The 16,671-nt window shown below is 45.5% G+C and overlaps 3 protein-coding genes across 7 annotated transcripts in view; 1 reads left to right on the forward strand and 2 right to left on the reverse strand.

Annotated features, from left to right (window-relative positions):
* Positions 1-14,657, reverse strand: LOC149359083 (uncharacterized). Of its 2 annotated transcripts, none has more exons than XM_089571311.1 (2): positions 4,393-14,657; positions 1-912 (listed from the first exon to the last, which is right to left on the reverse strand). In XM_089571311.1, exons 1-2 carry the CDS (start codon positions 4,489-4,491, stop codon positions 481-483), a joined length of 531 nt encoding a protein of 176 aa, XP_089427437.1. In that variant the 5' UTR covers positions 4,492-14,657; the 3' UTR covers positions 1-480. The 2 variants fall into 2 exon arrangements, with proteins under 2 accessions (XP_089427437.1, XP_089427439.1); XM_089571313.1 differs by having other exon boundaries at positions 4,152-5,827.
* Positions 4,092-16,443, forward strand: shop (sulfite oxidase). 2 transcript variants are annotated; one of them, XM_089571297.1, is made up of 8 exons: positions 4,096-4,903; positions 4,978-5,201; positions 6,103-6,293; positions 6,845-7,034; positions 8,245-8,454; positions 10,561-10,735; positions 11,394-11,671; positions 15,457-16,443. In XM_089571297.1, the coding sequence occupies exons 1-8, from the start codon at positions 4,666-4,668 to the stop codon at positions 15,625-15,627; spliced, it is 1,677 nt and encodes a 558-aa protein (XP_089427423.1). In that variant the 5' UTR covers positions 4,096-4,665; the 3' UTR covers positions 15,628-16,443. The 2 variants fall into 2 exon arrangements, with proteins under 2 accessions (XP_089427425.1, XP_089427423.1); XM_089571299.1 differs by lacking the exon at positions 6,103-6,293 and having other exon boundaries at positions 4,092-4,903; positions 6,840-7,034.
* The window catches only part of LOC149359085 (transmembrane protein 135-like), a 17,397-nt gene continuing 15,446 nt past the window's right edge, over positions 14,721-16,671 (reverse strand). The window contains exons 12-13 of one of the 3 annotated variants that reach the window (XM_089571305.1): positions 16,553-16,620; positions 14,722-15,797 (exon numbers count right to left, since the gene is read on the reverse strand). In XM_089571305.1, the coding sequence (XP_089427431.1) occupies positions 15,662-15,797; positions 16,553-16,620 (204 nt within the window). In that variant the 3' untranslated portion in view covers positions 14,722-15,661. Of the gene's footprint in view, positions 15,798-16,552; positions 16,621-16,671 lie in introns of all 3 variants that reach the window. The other 2 variants (XM_089571307.1, XM_089571306.1) reach the window with 2 other exon arrangements.

Below are 16,671 nucleotides of genomic sequence, written 5' to 3' on the forward strand. Positions count from 1 at the left end.
TTCCAAATATCAGCATTTATTATGTTTCACATGTGCTGTGCATTCTTGCCTTTTCCCACTTTGCCTGGTGTACAAAATTACAAGCTAAACAAGGCAAGAATGCACGGCACAACAGATCAGTAATTTTTCCCGAAGAAAGCCACACACTGCCTAACAAGATGAACACCACTACCAAAGCTCGTCCAGGCTTTGAGGACGTACAATGCAATCAGCCAAATAAATGGCTCCACAAACAGAAATACTGATTATAAAGGCCATAGGCCAATGCTAAAATGAACTTCTGTAGGCACCGTACAGTCTGTGCGATAACCACACCACATCCAAAGCTGCACAGCCCCGTGTCAGAAACATGGTCTCGCAGGTCTGCTGAGTGAAGTGCTATAAAAGGCAACCCAGACCATCACAGACAGCAGAGCTTAGGCATCTGCACTGTAGGTCTCACTAAACTACCAAAAACAGTCCAGTCATGTGCACCCTGCTCTAGAGTCGCACAGTAGGCATTGTAGTGTAGAATCTAGCTCCATGAGCAGTGGCCAGTTCTTGAAGGCGCGCCATTTGCAAGCTTCCCTGAGGGCTGTGCCAGCGGTGCATGGGGGCTGCATACACAACGAGCAATGCGATGGGCACAACACTGAGCAGCAGAGTCTCGAGCGTACAGAACAGGGCTTCTGGGCAAGGGCAGTGCACCAACTGGAGACGTGACAGACTGTCCACTAGGTCAGGCTCGCCGACCTGCTGTGCCAGGGCAAGAACGTCAAACCGTCTGGCGAGGTCAACCACAATGACACAAGATTCAAGGCCACCGTTCTTGCATGGCTTGATGTAGTGGGCCACAAGGTCCACCGCAGGGTCCGATGTTTTTGAAGGTGGATTAGCTGGTGCTGCGGCTACCAGATGAAGTACACTGTTGTGCTGCAGAAAAAGTTGAATGGATATTGGACAACTTGTCAGGCCATTATGAATACGACACATGTGAACCTGAGGGCTTTGATTACATAAAAGAGACTCTGCTACCGTCTCGGAGAAAGGTATGAATGCACCTTCAGCTTAAACTACTAGCCCATTTGGTCTGAAGTTCCACACAGAAGTGACTTTTGACCAATATGACACCTTATCAAAAGTAGCTGGCTCAGTCGAAATAGACATGTTAACATCTGCAGTACAGCCTTATCAGAGGCATGAAATGCTGTAGTTATGCTAGCTGTCTGGATGGAAACAAAATGTGTGCCCACGCAAAGGCCGAGCTGCTAGGGGAACGATCTAATCCGGCTGTATGTGGATAGCTCAGCGGTGCTTGTTCAGTCTCAAGAAAGAACTGTCACCAAACGTGGCATCGGACAATATCCTGTAATTGTAAAAATACCTCTGCTTTTTAAAATTTCTGTGCAGATGAAATTGGAAAAGCAGACTCGTCCGCGCTTCTTTTGAGCGCGCGAGCAGTGTGCTCCGGATCAAATTAAGTGAAATCTTATTGCAGCTGCATCGCAAGGGGTAAAACGCTTGTGCTCATGTGCTTCTTGTGTCATTTCGCCTGCACCTGAGTACAAGCATTATCAATGAAAGCCAACACCTGCTTTAAAATTTCGCTTATTTCCTCTGCACAGCGCCACTTGAGTGCTCTAGGGAGGTGCAATAGAGTCTGCGCTTTAGGAAGAAAGCAATTTATCTCACATCAAAAAAGTTTAAAGCACAACACAAAAAAAAAAAGAATTTTTCTACACAATTTATACCTATCTCTGCACTTCGGTTAAACACAAGGTATTATCAACAGTAAATACTCCCATTCACTGGCAAAGGAAAGTGCTGGTGAAATAAGGCTTGCTAATGAATGATGCGCATTGGTTGAACAACTCGACTTATTTTGATACGGTATAGGACCTCGCTGATGCTATGAGACTTCATATATATACTGAGATAATACAAATTTTTAAAAGTGGTAGTCAGCTTTATGTTTTGTTGCCTTTTGCGATGGTGGCCTGATAGTTGGTGCATAAACCGGAGCAAGCACCATGGGTAGTGAGCCAGCTATGATAGTGCGCAGGTACAATGTGTGCCATGTCCATGTCACAGAACCACATAATCTAAGCTGCCTCTGCAAAAGTGGATTTTCAAGTCCCTAGAGGCAAAGACTCCAGAAAAACCATAGTTGATGAAAACTCGGCAGAACTTGGGGCAGAAGCATTGATGCGCTACTAAGTTGCCGAAGCGAGACTACTATGAAGTGGACCACTGCCAAAGTAAGGGCAATGAAGAAATGTGACAGTGGAAAAACAGAGATGGAGCTGCAATGTTGCGCTTCCAAGGCACTCTGTGACATGCCATGAGCTCCGGACAAGTGCCATGAGCACTGGTGTTTTAGCAGCACAAAGCAGTTTAAAACATTTCCAAAGTGTACCAAAATTGAGTGACAGGTCCAGATGCGAATTCTCCACCCCTTTGTCAGACGTCAAAAGAAACAAAAAAGTTGCAGGTACACATGCCAAATACTTGGCATAGCTACTGCAGAAATTATTGTTGTCCTCGGGGAATAAATGGCACATAGCCACTGTGAGGCTTGGCCAACACTTGGTTTTGTTTCTAGAAGAAAATTTTGAATGGCGAAGTGCACATTCCTGTTTCTATGCCTGAGCGTAGAAGCTCCAAGGGAAAGAACAGCCCCATTAGACAAACTCAGACCGAGCTGTTGAAACGGGAGGCCCCTCCGTAACGAGGAGAAGCGGTGCCAGGCCAACAAAAGGCAACCAATTGCTTCAGGTTCAGCGCAGAATGGGCACAACGGGGAGACTGCCATACCAGATCTATAGAGGTAGAAGTTTAATTGAGGTATGCGACAGTGTAGTCACACGAAAGAAACCTCAACCTTGAAGGATTTCCATTCTTTACTGCTCCAGGGAAATAGAAGATGCTGGTAGTTGCTAGAGGAAGTAAGAGCACAGGCTGTAAATTCTAGCAATAGCATATACCTGCTGCAATAGCATATACCTGCTGCAATAGCATAGTCGACGTAATATATGCACAGGTCAGCAGGAGAATAATAACTGAGCCTTGAATAGATGCCTTCGCCAACGTATCTGCAACCTCATTTTAATGGACTCCTCTGTCCTAGGCATTCAAACTAACTGTACTAAGTACACATGTGGCGGTACCAAGAACTTGGGTGTGCACAGTGTCTCGTAGGAACGATTAGAAAACACAAAGAAATTTCGTAAAGCCAAGACCACTGCTAGAAATTTTGGCCAAGTAAATGGGGGTGAAGTTTGGAAGGCGAAGCTAGAATATTGAGGGCCACAGAGAAAATATCGACACCTTTTTTTTTTTTTTGACAATATGAGGCATCCATCGCAATGACAGCAAGAGAATGAAGGGACATCAGGAAATCTTGTAAAACTGCTGAGCATATGGAAGGTGTGAAGTTTTACGTTGTTGGGAAATATGTCGCCAAAGACAATCTGAACAGATGTAGAGTATTGGCGCGCACAATTTTCGAACTATGGTTCAGTGTGCCAAGGAAAGATTGAACAAAACAAATCTGCGGAGTATGCAAATGAGGCCAACTGTCAACGAAAAATACACCAGGCTGATCAAGGAACATCAAACTGGTGACATTTCCATCAAAATAGCTGGTTACATCTTTTAACACTTCATCCGATGCAGCCATTCTGTTCTGCTGCTGACCTAACAGATGGCACAAACTCACTCTCCGTCTAAGTTCACCTGAACAACATAAATATCCTACCCTCGATTAACACGTACACAGTGTAGTATGTGATATGTGGCCATTTGCATGTTCTTAAAGGCAGGCGAGCTTGCTCTTTTATTCAGTCGCTACATTGCGGGCGCAAAAGCGCGAAGTGCGGTTGCATTTCTGCATTCACATTTAAAAAAAAAAAAAAAAAAAACATGCCCTTCCTTGCAGTGTTCGCGTTTTGATTTATTTCGGCTCGTACAGTTTTCGGGTAATTACATTGATAAATCAAACGAACTGATCGCCACCACGAGCCGCGCGCCATTTGCTACAATGAAATTAACCAAGGTTTTGTGTCGTGGTTTTGTCCAAGATGACATTTAGCAGTAAGCCGTCGCACCATGCACCACTCGCGCTGAGCTTTTTTTTCTTGGCATGAGGGCAGCTAAACCGGCTAATTTCTTACCATTTCTGCGTAAGAGGCAGAGCATCCAAGTGCAGAGAATATCTTCTTGGAGTAGGCACTAGAGCCGCCGGCATTCATGAGAGTCAAAACGTGCAGAAAAGATAACAAGATCTGTTCGTACTTGTACTGCTCGTACGAGTGATGTCTGATGAGGCCAGTGCCACAAGTGGCCACAAGCACAAGCCCTTCTGAGTGTATCGTTAAGTTCTCAGCTGATAACTGATAAAGAGAGATAACCTACTCCAACCAGGACGTCGTGAGGGGCCCTCGAACCACAGCACTCTCGCGCTTCTCGCGCCTCTCGCGCCTCCAGCGACTCTTTCCTCTGCCGTCTTTTCATCGCGGGTGCGCAGCTTATTCGCGCCGCGCTGCGAGTCTGGCAACAAAATCAAAGCGAACTGCTCAGATAGCGCCGATTCAACAGCTGGTTTGAATAATATGTTTTGTAACGCAAGGTCTCTAGCGTTCCTAAGAAGCAAATTGTCGTGACACGTCGCAGCGCACTGGTGGAAGCATGGTGGTCTGTCTCCGCTTTTCCCCTCTGGCGCGCGTCCTCGCGAAGAGTAGTGCATGGCAGAGTGCGCTGTACCGCGCGCCTCTTCGACGGGCCCTGGCCTGCAGGACTGCTTCACAGGACAAGACGAACAACGATGAATATCGGCGAAGTGGACACGCATGGGCTGTCCTTGGCGGCGGCATCTCCTTGTGGCTTCTCTTCGGTTGGGGGACGTCCCGGGTTCACGCCAAGCAGGGTAAAGACCCGCTTTCTACGTCATTATTCTTTTCTTTCGATTGCACCGGCTTAGCCTACCCTGTTGACTTGCAGAAACGAAAGCGGACGAAGCTGTTGACGGTTTGCCCGTGTACAGCGCCGCAGAGGTCGCGAAGCATGACAGGAAAGAAACCAGAATATGGATTTCGTTCAGGTGTGGGGTTTACGACGTTACCGACTTCGTGGACGAGCACCCGGGAGGAGACAAAATTTTGCTTGGCGCCGGCGGTGGTATAGACCCATTCTGGAATATTTACGCAGTCCACAAAAGCCCCGAGGTAGGTATACCTATCCGTGCACGTTCCGCGCTTGACGGTGTTGTGTGCGTGAGCTTAAATTAGCAGCGTTGATGTAAAAAACTCTGCAGTGTTCTGTACAGTTTCTTTTAGTGCTGAATGGTCTTGGAAAGCGCCTGTGTCTGCAGGCTTGCTTCCGAAAGTGCACTGTGTTTCATGCGCTCCCTTTCGTCTTTCAGTGACAAGAATGTGTTTCTCAGAAAAGCAGCTGCTGCTTGCAGAGAAGATGTTCTCGTGGTGGCGTCCTTAGTCAGTTGTAACAAAAGCTCCATCTGCCAGTAGGCAGTAAGGGCTATCAAAGGGCAGTTTCTTTAATATTGCTTTTCATCATGTAACACAATGATGCATTACGGTTGATGATGTAACTGTGGTCAAGTGCACACTGAAACTTGGCTTAAAAGAATGTAAATGGATGGAACAGTTTAGGCAACATTAGTTTTCTTTATACGTATGATATGGTTAGCATAAGTGCCTCATTTTCTCTGTTCCAGACTTTGATGCGAAAACTGGGGGTCACAAAACCTGGACATCAACATATATTCTCAACTTATTTAATGCAGTCAAGCAATGGAATCATTGTGGTATACTAGTTATGCATGCAGTGTTGGCTTGGTGAGGTCCTCAAGGGTTTGCTTAATTCTATTATTTTTTAAAGTTTCTAAATCATGGCAGCCATACTTTTATGTTTAAGAACTTAGTGAAAGATGTCCCCTGCCTAAGTGCCCACGGTAGAGCTTCCCCTCAGACGAGGACAAGCAGTGCAGTCACTGCAGCTCTGCTTGCAACTCCAGGGGCTGGCACTGACGAGGGGAACAGCAACGGCTGCAGCTCTCGTTGCTTGACAACCAAAATGCAATCAGCACTACTTCTGGATGCTTTGCAGATCCTGGCTTTGCTGGAGTCATTTCGCATTGGCAACTTGGCACCAGAGGACGTGGGTGCTGCATTAGAAGGCATAGAGGACCCTTACCTGCTGGATCCCAAGAGGCACCCTTCACTTAAGCCAGCATCTATCAAGCCTTTCAATGCCGAGCCTCCCCTCAGCACCCTTGCCGACAACTACAAGACGCCTAAGTGCGAAACCAAGTTTACCTTTCTGTGTTCATTTTTAGCGGCAAGCGTGCTTTCGTGCCAAATGTGCAAAGCACTTTCACGAATGTGCTGGGACAGCTGCATCAGGAAGGCATAATGTGCATTGTGCAAAGCATGAAGGGGAGCTGACTGTATTAAATATTGCAGGGGCTTTTACTCACTTCAATTCTTATGGTTATCGAATTAGCCTATGCTCCTTGCAACTAACAAAATTTTTAAAACGCAAAGGGCACGTGATGAAAGAAGTGCGCATGCTTGATAGCAGCATTTGTGTTTCTCAAAATTACTTCAGCCTCCAGGAAAGCCACAAGGCACAGTGTTTAACGATTCTGTAATTGGCAGAATAAGACAAAAATCAGAGGATGGGGCTAAGAACTGTTCATCAGTAATCCGTGATTCGGGAAAAGCCAGACAGGGGTTCTTCCTTACCATAATGCTTTGTTTGTGAACACTTGGCTGCTGTGGCATCTGGTGTGCATCAGTGCATTAATGCGTGCAGGGATTGAGCTTGGTGTTTGTCTTTGCCAGCACAGTGAGTTGTTCTACGTGCGGAACCACATGCCTGTGCCTGACGTGGATCCCAATGACTATGTCTTGGAGATAGAGGACCCGGACGGGAAGTGTCACTACCTCACCTTGGATGAGATCAAGACCAAGTTCCCCAAGGTTTCAGTCACTTCAGTTATCCAGTGTGCTGGCAGTCGTCGCTCTGAGCAGAACAAGGCAAGTTGGCAAAATGGGCTTGCCCGAGTATAAGCTCCGCTTTTGATCAAACCGGCTTCAAAAATATTTTTATACCCAAAATACTTTGCAACATGTTTGATATGTTCCCCGTCTTCTCCTTATACCAAATCTGGTTATATTTAAAGGGATGCTGAGGACAAATAGAAGTTGGTTTGTATCGATGAGATACTGCATTGTAATCATAGAGACCACTCTCGCCGAAAACTGAACTGTTACAAGCTAGGAAAGACCAAAAAACGAAATGCAGGTGTTGTCATCACTGGTTGAATTTGCAAGTGGCCCTCACGCTAAGTGGCTACTGCTTCGCTTTTGCGCAGATCTCTGAGGCTATGCTAATTCACTTGATAACAGTGGCAACTTGTTCTTTTCGGTAAGGTCATGAGCTTGAACTGACTGGTGGGGGGAGAATTGCAAGTCCAATTTTCATGGCAATAAATGTGTCTTTTGCTGCCGAACAAATGCCAACACCTGAGAACTAATTTGTACTATACTATGCACAATAATAAAATGGAGTTGTCCTCAGTGACCTTTTAATGCCACCTTGGCCTTTTTTATTTTCCCCACCACCACCAGCACCATAAAGCATGGATTGTTTTGCACTTGCTAGGCATTTGTTGGTGAAAGAACAGTTTCATTAGCCAGAAGAATGGTCATTCCTCTACTAAATTTGGGAGGGAGGCTTACTGTATTGGATGTCTGTAACCACGAGCACAGTGCAGGCAGGCAAGCGTAGTGATTTCTAATCTGGGCAGGGAGTCAGTGAAAAACCGTGGTAAAATAGAGCATTATATGATGAAAGCAGCTCATTGTTCTTTTGCCAGGTTAGCCTTTATACATTTGTGTGCTTAATGCACCTGTACATTCAGCTGCAGCCAAATTTAGAAGGCAGATGTTAATTGGAAATGCTGTTGAAGGCTTTCTCATGTTAAATTGGAAAAAAAAAACACAATGGAAAACAAAAAAACTGTGACAATGCTCTAATTGCAGTTCATCTTTCAACTAAATAAATTTTGTAAAGATTGTCCGAAACGTGTATAGCTTTCTAGATTCTGTGAAAGGTCTTCGTAGAGTCCCTTGTTTTTCATGTTGTGAAGGAGCATTGCAGTTTCTAATTTCAGAAAATGTAATCACTACTGGCCAAGTGAAAGAAAGCACCGAATTTAAAACGCAGCCCCTACTGCTTTTGCAGATCAAGAAAGTGAAAGGCCTTGACTGGGGTCCCTGTGCGATTGGCAATGCCACCTGGTCCGGTGCAAGACTGGTTGATGTGCTGCGTCACTTTGGTGTCGACCTCTCTGATGAACGCATCCAGCACGTAGTGATGGAGGGCTTGGACACAGACCCCACTGGGATGCCCTATGGCTCCTCGTTCCCAGCACACAAGTTACTCGACCCGAAGGTGGGTACATCACCTCTCTCCATGAATTCAGGAAACATGAGCACTTGAAAGCCGAGGAGCAATATGGCAACCAAAAGTAATACTTAGTCATTTAAGCGTGCATTATTTGCGCTCGCACGTAATTAGTGCACCCACAGCTTTTTACTCGTATTTTTGAGAAAAAAAAAATTTTTACTCGCATTTTGCGCTCCCTGGTGTGCAAGCACACAAGCTTGCATGCGGATGTGCGCAGGGCAGGCTCGGGAAGGTCGACGGAGCCGCAAAAGGAGAGAGGTGCCAAAAAAAATTCGGTGATTAGTTTGTAAATTGCTTCCGGTAAAGAATAGTTAATTGCGCGCCGTTTACCTGGCTCGCTCGCGCCGGCGATCACTCTCCTGTACGTACGAACGGCGGCGAGACCAAACTTCCAGTAACCTTTGGAGCATGTGTCGCACCAGAATCCGAAACTACCAAATCGTTGGCTATTCTGTGTGCCACTACTGAGCCGGGCTGCATGAGTGCGTGCCGTTTTATCGCCTTGTATCTCCATTTGCCTCTGAATGCTGGCTTCGTGATGGTATCTTTTCGTGTTTATTGCTTCAAGCTGCGCAAGCATAGTCATGCGATCACGTGGGAAACTACATAACGTGGGCCTCAGACGGGGGTGGGTGCAGGTAGAGGGGATGCATAGACTTATGTTTGAAGTCGTCGCCACAATGGCTCAGTGGTTATGGTGCTAGGCTGCTGACTCGAAAGACGCGGGTTCGACCCCGGCCGTGGCAGTCGAATTTCGATAGAGGCGAAATTCTAGAGGCCCGTGCACTGTGCGATGTCTGTGCATGTTGAAGAACCCCAGGTGGTCGAAATTATCCGGAGCCCTCCACTACGCAGTCCCTTCATAGCCCGAGTCGCTTTGGGATGCTACCATAAACCATGAACCTTATATTTGGAGTCTTTTTTTTTTTTTTTCACCAGTGAGGGGTGCGAGTGTGGGGTTGACTCGCACATGGCCATACACCGTATACGTTGCGCGCTGTGATCTTTGTAATGTTTTTTTTAGGGCATGTTCACAAAATTTCCACGTAATCTGTGCACCCTCTTTTTGAAGCCTTAATTTTAGGAGAAAAAAGTGCACAAATTACAAGAGTAAATACGGTAACTTACATTTTAAACAAGAGGGTAGCTAATATGGCGATAATTAAACGAAGAAAGTTTCATTATAATTTCGTTTTAAAATTTGCAATGAAAAAAAAAAAAAGCACGATAGTAGACTCTGAATTTGAGGCCGTAAAATATGTCAATCGCAGAAAGTTATTGTGCAATTTCACCACCTTCCTGTGACAGCTGCTGAAAACACACCGCCTGAGAAGAGGATCATCAGCGGTGCTGCACTTCTAGAGTGGCGGACTGGAGAGCAGAGCTAGGCGAAAAATGACTATATGTAGAAAAATATATAGACCACCCTAGAGCTATTCAAATGTGCGGTCACTCTCATATTCTCTACCAAAACATATTATAACGTACAAATACCTTAACAGCTATCGCTGAAATCTTGCGTTAACCAGTGGTAACTGTCCTGTCAATTTTTTTTTTCAGTGAAATGATGCAGCCATTCCTTATGAAGTGCATTATTGTAACGTTCAATCACTTTTTCTGCTTTGATGCCTCATAAGGGTGGTAGGAACTAAAACGATAGAAGTGCTGTGATTTTGCACAACAGCTGAAACAGAACTGAATGTAGTGTGTCCAGTATGCTGCTTTTTTATGCACACTAAGCAGTGGCCTTCCAGCTTGTTTCGTTAGCCTAAACAGGCCAAGAAACAACATGGCATCCTTCTTGTGTTCTGGACTGAACTGAATACTGACTTGATGCCTATGTGCAGTGTCTCATTTGTCTACCTGTGAAATTTTCGTGGTGCAGAACCGAAAAAATGCTCATGGGGGTTTGTCAGTGAAGGGGTTTTTTTTTGCTTGACTGCTTCTAGTACTGTATTGTAGTTGTCACACAATTGGATTTCATGCCGAGGGCAGGTTGGAAGTCTGTCTTCGTGCTTTTTGTCTAACTTAACAGGGTTGTGTTGGAAGTGCTTCCAAATTTGATTGAATTCTGCGATGTTGCACATGCAGGGTGACGTGCTGCTTGCATACGAGATGAATGGCGAGACACTGCCTCGTGACCATGGCTTTCCTGTGCGTGCCATTGCACCAGGAATTGTAGGTGCTCGCAATGTAAAGTGGCTATCACGCATCCAGCTGAGTCCCACGGAGAGCGACTCCCACTGGCAGCAGAATGATTACAAGGGTAAGTGCGTGCAGGTTCAGTGGGGTGCTGAATGGCCAGTTTTGTGCAGTTTCAACTGCTCTTTCAGTGGTACCAGAATACTTTCACAGTTAAAGCTGGTGTCCAAAAGCAACTGTCGTTTTTCATGTTCTTTTTCCAGTGTTTCCCTTATTTCTTCAGGGTCGTTGTTATGTATAAAAGATGACACACCGGGTGACATTCATCATCATCATCAGCCTGACTACACCCACTGCAGGGCAAAGGCCTCTCCCATGTCTCTCCAATTAACCCTGTCCTTTGTCAGTTGCCGCCACTGTATCCCCGCAAACTTCTTAATCTCATCCGCCCACCTAACTTTCTGCCGTCCCCTGCTACGTTTGCTTTCTCTTGGAATCCACTCCTACTTCACAAAACTGCCAATCTAATGTGAATATTACGTGCCAGAGAACAGTTGTCGAGTTGTGAAGGTGTCGGCATATTATCAGTTTTAAGGACTGTAGTCAGCTGCAACTTTAATTGCTGACCAACTGTACTAGCTTTTATAATGCTAGTTGTAGTTGACATTGTAAGCTAACTTATTTTACATGTGTGCCATTAATCTTTACGCTTTCATTCCCCTTTGACTTGTCGCCCACAAAGAGCCTGCTAGGTTGCCAACACCTGCTTCCAAACGCTGCAGGCTTCTGCCCATCAACTGACTGGGATACGGTGGACTTCAAGAGTGCGCCTGCCATCCAGGAGCTCCCCATCACCTCAGTGGTGTGCAGGCCAGGCGAGGGTGATGTGGTGACTCCCACTGATGGCAAGATACACGTCAAGGGCTACGCATGGAGTGGAGGTGGCCGCAAGGTGGTGCGCGTGGACGTGAGTGCAGACGGAGGCCAGAACTGGACGCCTTCCGAGCTGTACAGTGAGGACACCTCACTGTACAGGGCGTGGGGCTGGACCCTGTGGAAGGTACACCTTTTTTTCCTCATGCCACACATGTGAGAAACAAGGAACAATCTTAAGCATGAAATGCTTTTAGCTCCCATTGTCAGAGTGCTGCGGGCGGCCTTGGCGCCAGGAAAAAGAGGGAGAGCACGGAGGTGAAACTTTCATTCACTCCCAGGTGCCTACATGATGCACTGCCACCGCAGCAGCGCATGCATCATCAACAGCATCTCCACGGTCCCATGATGGAAAAAGCTAGCACGCTGTCTGAGCGGGCTTAAGTTCTGCCCTGCAACCCAAGAGGAGTACACGCGCAGTCCTGATGGTACTTGATAAGCGAGGCGACAGCGCTACATGAGTTGCCATCATTACGTAATATGACACGAACCCAGTAGTACAAATCCCGTGGCGCCATTTATCAGCCTTGCCAGTAACCAGCTCTAATTTGTTGTTGTTGGCGTGGTGTTTGGCAGAAGTGGCGTCTGGCCGAGGCAGAGATCTCTTGTGTTCTGTGTAGCTCATATTGGCACCATCCTTTCTTCTACTACGGCACGTGGCGCATGCTGGTCATGAAGGCCACCATACATAAAGCCGCAAAGAAAGCAGGTCACGCTGCCGCTCACGGAGGTAAGCTAAGAAAGCCGGCTGATGACAGATGCTCCCAAGACTCATGTGCAGCTATCAGCATCTTAAGAGCTGTCCTGGAATTTGGTACACCTTTCCTGCAATGCATTTCATGCCTCCATCTACACTTGACAAGATAGCTTTTTTTCTCTTGGATAAGTGGGGTTCTTATGATTTTACGGATATTGTGGAAACGTGGGTATTACAGTAAAACCTCGTTGGTATGTTTCCGGTTCGTAACACTCAAAATCACAGGCAAAAAAAAAATGTTCCAAGGAGTTTTCACACGTCACTCGTGCAATCTTTGGGTACTATGGCTAGGTTCCACAGCGTACATGAGAACCGGTTAGCGATAAGTGGATTAAGAAAATGCTTAGGCTTTCTCTACGCTTTCCAGACCAAAAGATGGCGGTCGCTATGACGTGGGTGAAAACTGTTTAAACAGATTTCCTGGCTACTGCATCAAGATTTTTTACAAATCCTGGTCGTATAATATTGTCACGTTGTAGTGACTGCAGTCCAGCGGTCAGGAAGACACCAACCAGTCTTGCAAATGAAGCTCTTTATTTAGGCTGACTTGCGCCCACAAAAGAACTGAATCACTCGGCGGCGGCGTAAGCAACAAACGTGCTCGTCACTCGTCGAACTACGAATGCCCGCTGCTTGCGGCATCGTTCAATTTAAAGCCGGCAAGGAAACTTCGAGATAACAGGTCGAGATCATCTAGAGTAATCTGGAAACATGTAGATGTAGCTCTTCATGGCTGTGATCAATCGAGATTACTCCGGTCGCTTCTCGCATCATGAATAAAAATAACACCCCTTTCCTGCGGCCTTGCGCGAACGAATGGACACTACAATGATACGTGGCAATATGTTTAGCTACAAACTGCACGTGTGCAAACATACAAGTGGTCCAAGCCTGGGGGCATGTGGTATGGAAGAGCTGAAATGCAGCGGCAGCCACCAGCCAAGGTGGCTTTTCCGCTGTTCCTTGGTGCAAAGGGGTGAAGCATAGAAAAATAGGGCTTTTACATACGAGCGGGCCGTTCTCGCAAGGACGTGACTTCCAGAGGAGAGACGCAGTGTCCCCTTCATAGTGCCTTAGGGCAAGCGGGTGGTGCATTAGAGAGCTAAATGGATGCACTTGCATACAATCTGGGTGGATCTAAGGAACGCTGCGACAATCAGCCGCTTGGTGGCTTCCCCACAGTGCATTCATGCAAGGGGGCAAAGCATTTGTAAACGAAGAAGATGCCGCTAACTTTGCCATTGACATAAATGGACTGGATGTGTTGCAAGGTTTCTTCCCTGCCGAGAACAACTCAAATGCGGACTGAATTCTGTAAGCATTGGTAAGGAGCTGCTCAGACCTTGTGCGTAGGAATGCTAACCAAGGTTTTTATGAAGTGAAAATGTCAATAAATGCCTTTTGTACCTCATTCAAGTTACATTTTTCAAAATTGGGCAGTTTGGACCATACATGTTACCCGATATTACTTCTTTTGGCATTTAAAAAAAAATGTATCAAGGTTTTACTGCGCTATAAGGACTTGAATACAGTAAAGAAATTATTTCACGACAGTGAACAGAAAAAAAAAAAAAATATGTTTAGCTTGCATAGAAGGTAATCAAGAATGCTGAAATGACCATGCTTCTTAATGCACCACGCCGCGGTGGCTCAGTGGTTGTGGTGCTCGGCTGCTGACCCGAAAGACATGGGTTCGATCCCGGCCCCGGCGCTCAAATTTCGATGGAGGCAAAATTCTACAAGCTTGTGTACTGTGCGATATCAGTGCACGTTAAAGAACCCCAGGTGGTAGAAATTTCCGGAGCCCTTCATTACGGCGTCTCTCATAGCCCAAGTCACATTGGGACACTAAATTCTTATAAACTGATTTTACTTCTTGATGCTGACAAAAGCAATAGTTGAGGCCTGGCAGAGTGTACAGTGTACAGGGACATTCTAGTAGTGATTGCTTAACAGCAAAGCTCTCACGGTAGTGTGGTAGTTCATCTGGAGTGCTTACACTGCAACACACAAAGCTAGAAATGCAATAATGATGGCAGTCATTATGATATCACCTTAATAAGAAAGTGAAAGTGTTTGGAACAACTTTGAATGCATTGTTGAAAATTTGTTGCATCCTCATATGCTGGCTGGTTTTTATGAAGACTTTTGTTTTTGCTTGAATGACTACCATTGGAAAGTCTCATCCTTTCTGCAAGTTTATTTGATGCCTATAAATTGTCTTGGCTTAGAAAATCACCAGATACTACTTCTGACACAGCGTTAGAGTATTTATTTGTCAACGGCTACATTATTTGTTTGTAGCTTCTTAAACCACCTCTGCACATGAATGGTCAGCCAGGACAGCAGATTGGGCATGTTGATGGAACAGCGCAAAACACCGGGACAAGAGACAAGCGCTGAGTTACAAGAGTTACAGCGCTTGTCTCTTGTCCCGGTGTTTTGCGCTGTTCCATCACACATGAATGGTGGGCTCTTAGAACTTGACTTGTTATGCCTCGCATTTGGTGCATTTAGCCTCAATTTCTGCTGCAACATGAATCCTCAGTTTGCTTTTGCACTCTCTCTTCAGAGCCCCTTTATGAACAGCAGCACAAAATGTGGGCCTCCTGCATTGCAGTTCACAATGTGTTACATAGGCATAGTAGAGCCTTGGGCAGAGAGGTCACGCATCACATCAAATGGCCGCCGTTAGTGCAATTCTGAGAGTGTTCTTGAACAAAGCTGCTTTAATTTTAGTTTCAGAAAGCTTGCTAACCTCTATTTCATGTTCTCATATGTACTCACACTAGATCATAAAGGCCTGTCATCATTTGTGTCAGTGATATGTTCTAAATGCTGCATTAACTTGCACTGGCACTTTATTTTTATGTTGAAAAATATTCCGTATTCTAATATGGTACGCATTTATGAATTTACTTTTTATTTGTTGCTGAATGCTGTAACGACAACCTGTGTCAACAACCACCATTTTAATGTTGCCTTATTCAAGTTTTTTTTTTTTTTTTGCGGTGCAAACTGTTAAGATGAGCAGGATTGGTTGCTTACCATTCCAGAGCCGTCACAGAGTGAGAAATGTGCTTTGCTAGACCAGAGCCTGTTGTTGGTTATTTGACAGTTTAGGTGGCTAGCATACTAATGTATTTTCTTTACAGTTGGACCTTCCTGTGCCCCCCAACGCAACTGAGCTGGAAATTGTGTGCAAAGCCGTAGACTCTTCGTACAATTCTCAACCCGAAGGCGTTGCCGGTGTCTGGAACCTCCGTGGTGTCCTCAACAATGCGTGGTATCGCGTCCACGTCAAAGTGAAGCAGCCAGAGAAGTAGAATGTCGGCAAGAGACTACAGCCGTTGCCTTGGGTCAGCTCCAAACAAGCACGCGCTCCACGAAATGCCGGGACACGTAGCGCTGGTCAAGCTGCGGAAAGTAGTCTGGATACACGGAAGAGCAGTGGAAGCCAAACACTTCCAGCGGATGGCGATTCACCCGACGCAACCTGCATTTAGCACAGTCTCAGTGGCGCACACTGTCCTCTCTACAAGGAACATTAGAGCCAAACAAGACTTATGGGTGTTTCACAAAATGCTAATCATCATGCTAGTGAGAAACACAACTGCCTCCTCTAGTTGCAATTGAGTACTGGAATTTATATACTTATACATGAAGTGCCTTGTTTGCACAGCACAATAGTAGCATGTTCAAGACTCACTGTTGCCTTCATGCTAATGCTTATCATGCTAGTTGAATCATGCTAGTTGAATTCATTTATTTATTATTATACACATACAGCTGAAAGATGATTATTTATTTTTCTAAAAGTCGAACTATGAAGTTCCCATATAATTATTTTGCGACTTATAAGTTCAGTACTGTGTTTACACGTTATTTGCAGTAACTTTGACAAGCACGAAGAGGAACATGTTGCAACAGACAAGCAATATGGGAACTAATGAGAGCTTTGGCACAGAATGGTTGCTGTGGCAATACCCCATTGTGCAAGCTCATACTTAGTTTCAAAATAATATATTTTGCTATAGTAAAGTATTGCGTTACAGCTGTGGGGGCATCCAATTAGTCATGGTTGCAGTTAAGCGAGCACTGCAGTGTTTTTTGAAAGACATTAAATGACAACCGGCTATTGATAGCCTTTTTTGTCTTTTGTTGAAGTGCTGATGCAGAGTGTGCAGCTTAACAGCTTACAACTCTTGCACATGTGTTAACAAACAGTTTGCACTGCCACACTTCACTTACCGATCACCCGTCATATCATTGAGGAATTTCGCATATGATGGGCGCATATTATGTGGTTCCACCACAGCCTGAAATACAGAACAGAAGCTGCCTTAGGAAAATTTAGATATTTCATAATT

This window comes from Amblyomma mixtum, chromosome 2 (assembly GCF_055824585.1).
Source record: "Amblyomma mixtum isolate Tamu chromosome 2, ASM5582458v1, whole genome shotgun sequence".
In the NCBI taxonomy this organism is placed as follows: Eukaryota; Metazoa; Arthropoda; class Arachnida; order Ixodida; family Ixodidae; genus Amblyomma; species Amblyomma mixtum.